Source organism: Oncorhynchus nerka, linkage group LG6 (genome assembly GCF_034236695.1).
Source record: "Oncorhynchus nerka isolate Pitt River linkage group LG6, Oner_Uvic_2.0, whole genome shotgun sequence".
In the NCBI taxonomy this organism is placed as follows: Eukaryota; Metazoa; Chordata; class Actinopteri; order Salmoniformes; family Salmonidae; genus Oncorhynchus; species Oncorhynchus nerka.
Genome location: NC_088401.1, coordinates 55,133,694 through 55,139,798, shown reverse-complemented (window position 1 = coordinate 55,139,798; position 6,105 = coordinate 55,133,694). Strand labels below are relative to the sequence as shown.

General features: G+C 42.9%; 2 protein-coding genes across 2 annotated transcripts in view; both read right to left on the bottom strand.

Annotated features, from left to right (window-relative positions):
* Positions 1–638: 638 nt before the first annotated feature.
* On the bottom strand, positions 639–2,477 carry LOC115131162 (saxitoxin and tetrodotoxin-binding protein 2). Its single transcript, XM_029662758.2, has 6 exons — positions 2,212–2,477; positions 1,827–1,969; positions 1,627–1,691; positions 1,419–1,529; positions 1,093–1,197; positions 639–759 (listed from the first exon to the last, which is right to left on the bottom strand). The coding sequence occupies exons 1-6, from the start codon at positions 2,326–2,328 to the stop codon at positions 689–691; spliced, it is 612 nt and encodes a 203-aa protein (XP_029518618.1). The 5' UTR covers positions 2,329–2,477; the 3' UTR covers positions 639–688.
* Positions 2,478–2,687: 210 nt separating this feature from the next.
* The window catches only part of LOC115130049 (matrix metalloproteinase-17-like), a 9,905-nt gene continuing 6,487 nt past the window's right edge, over positions 2,688–6,105 (bottom strand). The window contains exons 10-12 of the mRNA XM_065019144.1: positions 5,932–6,081; positions 4,009–4,269; positions 2,688–3,515 (exon numbers count right to left, since the gene is read on the bottom strand). Coding sequence (XP_064875216.1) covers positions 3,139–3,515; positions 4,009–4,269; positions 5,932–6,081 — 788 coding nt within the window. The 3' untranslated portion in view covers positions 2,688–3,138. The remainder of the gene's footprint in view (positions 3,516–4,008; positions 4,270–5,931; positions 6,082–6,105) is intronic.

Genomic DNA, 6,105 nt, shown 5'->3' with positions numbered 1-6,105 from the left:
CGTCTGCATCTGGGTCTTATCCTGAGTTCTGATACTTAGCAGAAGTATTTGAGTTAAGAATGCCTTGGAGATGCGCATGGGTGTTTGTCTTATTCATGTATTGAATAGTATACAGTCCTACAATAGGCCTAGTTATAACAAACATGTAGGCCTAAAGAGTCCAAGCTGCATGGACAAAAACCATGTCCAATATAACCAATTGCTTTACCACTGAGACCAGCTTTTGGTGAATCTTTAATATCACCAGTAGCGCTGATTGAAATTGGCACATTGGTTTTTAAGGACACACCTTGAATACTTCCACCCCTACCACCTCAGCACAAGTGAGCTGATATAAGAGAGGTAAATGACCAACCCTGGCATTCATTGGGCATTGGGTGACGTCTGTATAACTGGATCACGGACTTCCTGTTCGATCGAGTCATATGGGAGAGTATGGGGTCAGAATTGTCAACGTGGTTTGAAGTTGACAATGGTACTCCTCAGGAAAGTGTGATGAGTCCGGTGTTGTTCACCCTGGTCCCTGATGATATATTACATATTTAAAGAGGTAGAACAGGGAGTGTGTGTCTGCCTGTTTGCGTGCGTGCTTCACTGTGTTTGTGGATGAGGATGTGTTTCAAAACAAGCAGTCAGTATAAGAGTACACCATTTTATTAATGCAACCATTCCATCATCAGTAGCCATATCACTGTGAACCATCCTTCACATCTTGTGACTCAACAGTGTGTGAGCTCTCCTTTTTCTCAGCGCAAAACTCTGCAGAGAGAAGAGAGGAGACGTTAATGAGAACTTGGACAAGGTTTAAATGAACACAGGACTCATGCAACAGGGATCTATTCTAAACTGATGATTGACAACGTAAATGAATAATAACCTTTTTTTAAGCTTTAAAATTGCAGGCAAAATGTGGCTTCTATCAATGTAATTGTCTGCATAATTCCCAATCTCCTATATATATTATTTGGTAAATATATATATTATTTTATATATACAGTATATATTTTTAATATATTTTTCTTCAACCCTACCACCATAATACTACATGTTGCCTGGTGTTCTTTTGATGAATAGGTTAGGGTTAATAATGACCTGTAACTCCATCATAGGAATACTGTGCAGGCTGAGGATACTGGAGGCATTCTGCCTGCTTCTGGAACTGTTTCAACTCGGCCTCCGGCAGTGTCCTGCTCTTCCCTGGAAATAGAAGAAGAAAGAAACTGGATGATTCTATGACTTGATTGACCAAGGTTTCCACATTTCTGTTGGGTAAATGTTGGTTCTGGCCATTGGAGGGATCTCAAAAGAACATACACACACACACACACAAACACACACACACACACACACACACACACACACACACACACACACACACACACACACACACACACACACACACACACACACACACCTACCAAAGATATAGAGAGATTGGATTTGCACTTCGTCCATGGTGCTATTGAAGTTCATGACGAGACAGTCAGGGCAGGATAGTAGGAAGTGTCCAGTGGCAGTCATATTATTCTCTATGTAAGAAAATAAAACACAGTAACTCACAGTACTTTAACAGCCTATTTTCTATCAGATCATGGATGGCCTGCCAGTCAATAATGTTTGACTTACGTGAGATTTGCAAAATGTTTTTGGAAAAGGTCATGTTGGCAGAGGAGTCAAGACATTTTCCATCACTGTCAGAGGAAATGAGATAATCACTAGATAATTCTTAGAGCTGTAGAATGTCTATTCACATAGCATAGCTACTGTGTCAAATGACATATGACGAGTGGTTAGAGATAAGGCTGTAGAGAGTTACTATCACTTACATCAAGTTTCCCTGGTTCAAAAGGACTGTCTCGGTGTGTGAAGTGGGAAGGATTTCAATCCATGAGCTGTTGGTCTTTCTCAGTACTGCTTTGAACATCTCATGGTTCGAGAAACCCTCAATGAAGATCCACTTCCCAAAGATCTGTGGGAAAATGTATTGGTCTGTCATTTAATTTCACACATTTCCGTTTTATAGCACTATTTGTCTGTGAAGCATAGTGCCTGAGGGCAGAAGCTGTATACTGCCTATAAGTTGGAGTCAAATGCCTTTTAAACTCAATTAGATTCAATACAACACAGTTCACAAATTGGAAATCATCACTATTTCTAACACACCCCAACACCTCTATTGAGGTCCACTCTATAGATAGGCGATGTACTCACAGTATGTTTGTCTTCCGGTGCGAGCAGTTTCACCAGATGTCCGCAATCGTCTGGCGCCGGTGCTGCTGTTCCCACTGACAACAGAGCAAGGAGAGGGGCCAAGTAGAGGACACACATTGTGTAGATCAAGGTAAACTGAGCCTTCAGAGAAGTAAGTCTTAGCAAGAGTAAAGTCTCGGTTGTCAATGAGCTGAAACACCTTCAATATATACAGAGGTAAAATGTGGAGTGTTTTAAGATAATGTTTCTCCCCAAGTTACGTAATACTGAAGTTACCCAAATTGGCATGTGGTTGAACGCTAGGGTGCAGGGAAATTCCAAAACTACCCCAGTGACAGCAAGATTAAACAATTGGACCTCTACAACTATTAATTATTTATAGTTTGTTTGGTTTGGTCAAGGACCTATAAGGCAGCACCCCAAGAGGCACGTTTTGACGGTGACTATGAACCTAATGGTGCCGTTTATTGCTGTTAGTATCAAAATATAATTTAGTCGTCTGCGGTTATGGTTTAACAATGAAAACTGAAGGCAATAGAGTTGTTTTTATTTTATTTGGTCAGATAAAATGTTCTGAAATCATCAAGTGTAGGCTGTACAACAAGGTGCTATGGGATACATTTCACAGACAGACAAAGAGGTACACCAGCAGCAGATAACTTTTCATAATTCATCTGAAATGTCCAGGACAAACATTCCTCCTTTGAGGTGTAGGGACTTCTTGGTTGTGTCCCAAATTCCTAGCTTCTCCTAGCCCAACCCCTATTCCACAGCCCTAAGGGTAGGCATGTGGAATGGATTGTAAGGGTGCATGGCAAACGTTGTCATAGTGGAAGGTGAGAAAGGACCTAGCACCATTGACAACAGCAGCCACAACCTGGAGGGAATGGGGGGGGGCATTGTTGAGTATTGGGACGTAGCCTAACATCACACAGTTATCAGGGAGAGGAGAGTCAACAGCAGGGCACATATGAACAAAGTCATGCTCACACTGCTAACTTTTGCTCCATTCAGGCAAGTGCAGGGCCAGTGCTGTAGTCCCTCTCTGTCTGTGTCTCTATCCAGGCCATGGCCGCTCTGGCCTCCCCTCTCTTCTCTCCCCCTCTCCTCCTTCCCCCTCTCACGGAGCTCCTGTCGTCCAGTAGGAGGAGACAGAGAGCGAGAGAAGTCGTCTAGGACAGGTGCGGAAGGGTGAGGGCAGTCCAACCAATCGGTGGCCAGGGATCGAGGGTATCCTACCTCTGGGACAGAAGCTGGATAGGGGAACTTCCAATATGAATCTCCTTTGAAAAGGTAGGTGGAGCCTGAGGAAGGGATCAGACTTGGTATTTCAATTACTTTCAATACATTTCAAAACAAGTATTATGATAACCTTTATTATAAAAAATGAAAATACTCAAATACACTGACTCAAATACATTTAAACCAGGTATTTCAAGATAGTATTTGAAAAAAGTATTTTGAAATACTTTCAAATACATTTTGGTATACTATTTTTTATTTTATTTATTTTTTTACAAATAACCATTCAAATATTAAAATAAAAGTACTTGTTTGGGCTGTGTATTTGAAGATATTAAAATATACAGAAAAAAAATACTAAAATACACATGTATTTGAACCCATGTCTGGAAGTGATATATAGCATGGGGCTTAATGTTTGTTGACAAACATTCACACATGTACAAGTATTATACATTGTGAGGTGTCTCACATATAATCTTTCACAGTCAGTCTCATAGAATCTCACAAACTCTCGTTCATCTCTCTCTCTCTCACACTCACTCTCGCTCTCACCGTCTCTCTCTGTCGTAATCCCGTTCACTCCTCCTCTGATGAGCTCGGTCCAGGTCTCACTCTCTTCTTCCTCTCCTCCTGCTTCCCCTTTTCCAATGTCCCCCCACATTGGTCCTTCCTCTGGGTCCCACATCAGGCCCTGCTCCTCCTCTCCTTCCTCTCCTCTCTTTCCTTCTGTCTCTCTCCCTTTCCTCAGTTCTGAGAGGGGGCGGGGGTAGCCCTCCTGGAGAGAGAGGTCATTGAACAGCCAAAACTGGGATTCTAAAACACAAAACAGAAAGAGGCAATAAAGAGTCTTCTCAAGGTTCAGGTTTGGTTTACAATTCATAAGGATATATGAATATGGGTGGAGAGAGAAACTAGAATCATGTTCATTTTTCTAAATTGCTAAGACACTTTTAATGACAACACATCCGCCACGCTGATCCTCAACACAGGGGCCCCTCAGGGGTGTCGTGCTTAGTCCCCTCCTGTACTCCCTGTTCACACAATCATTAAGTTTGCCGATGACACAACAGTGGTAGGCCTGATCACCGGCAACAACAAGACAGCCTATAGGGAGGAGGTCAGAGACCTGACCATCCAGGACCTCTATGCAAGGCTGTGTCAGAAGAAGGCCCTAAAAAATGTCAAATACTCCAGCCACCCTAGTCATAGAATGTTCTCTCTTCTACCGCACGGCAAGCGGTGTCAGAGTGCCAAGTCCAGATCCAAGAGGCTTCTAAACAGCTTCTACCCCCAAGTTATTAGACTCCTGAACATCTAATCAAATGGCTACCCAGAACATTTGCATTAACCCCCCCCCACCTTCTTTTACACTGCTGCTACTCTCTGTTGTTATCATATATGCATAGTCACTTTAATAACTCTACCTACATGTACATATTACCTCAACTAACCAGTGCCCCCACACATTGACCCTGTACCGGTACCCCCCTGTGTCTGGTCTCGCTATAATTATTTTACTGCTGCTCTCTTTTGTTACTTTTATTTCTTATTCTTACTCATATTTTGAGAACTTGTGTTGGAGGGCCAGTAGGAGGCACCGTTTCCTCTGGACTAAAAAAATATCCCAATCCCCCAGGGCATTGATTGGGGACATTGCCCTGTGTAGGGTGCCATCTTTCGGATGGGACGTTAAACGGGTGTCCTGACTCTCTGTGGTCACTAAAGATCCCATGGCACGTATCATAAGAGTAGGGGTGTTAACCCTGGTGTCCAAGCTAAATTCCCAATCTGGCCCTCATAAAATCATGGTCACCGAATCATCCCCAGTTTACAATTGGCTCATTCATCACCCCCTCCTCTCCCATGTAACTATTCCCCAAGTCATTGCTGTAAATGAGAATGTGTTCTCAGTCACTTTCCATGTAAAGTAAGGGTAACAAAAAACATGTTAGGATGTGTTGTAGTCAGTATTTATTGGGCCATTGTGTAACGATTGATTGAAATAATCAATCAAATGTGTTTATAAAGCCCTTCTTACATCAGCTGATGTCACAAAGTGCTGTACAGAAACCCAGCCTAAAACCCCGAACAGCAAGCAATGCAGGTGTAGACTTTTCAATTAATAACTTTTCATGACATAACAGGCTGTATGTTTTGATGGAGGTAGTTGATCTTGTGTAATGTATTTACTGATTTGAGTGTCATTTTGACAAATGTGCTCAAGCAATTGAGAAACTTTAATAGTTTAGTCAGTTGAGTAGCACTAATTCTCCTCTGTTGATAATGCGTCACTGATGCATTGAGATGCTATGTGAAGTAGAATAATCAGACTAATCTAAGGTCAGTTCATAATTTCCCTTCTAAATGTCAGGAATGGAATACTGATCCTAGATCTGTGGCTTAGGGCAAATTCTACCCAGAGCTATCTGTGTGGAGGTCTAGTGTGTGGGGTGGCTGGGGTCAGAGGTTACCTACCAGTGATGAAGATGATGGCGTGGTCCAAGTGTCTCTCCAACACAGCCTGCAGAGGGGGCAGGTTAGGGGGCAGACCCCCCCACAGCCTCCTCACCGAGGCCCCCCGGCCGGACACCAGCCCCCCAGTACTGACCCGCCACATACTCAGCCCTGCCAGAGAGGGAGGTTGGTAAG

Excerpts from the sequence above, each read along its gene's own strand:
- LOC115131162 (XM_029662758.2), bottom strand. The coding sequence starts at position 2,328 with ATGTGTGTCCTCTACTTGGCCCCTCTCCTTGCTCTGTTGTCAGTGGGA. Across the intron at positions 1,692-1,826 it reads TTGAACCAGGGAAACTTGAT|TGATGGAAAATGTCTTGACT; the intron begins GTAAGTGATAGT and ends TTCCTCTGACAG. Across the intron at positions 760-1,092 it reads TTCCTATGATGGAGTTACAG|AGTTTTGCGCTGAGAAAAAG; the intron begins GTCATTATTAAC and ends TTCTCTCTGCAG.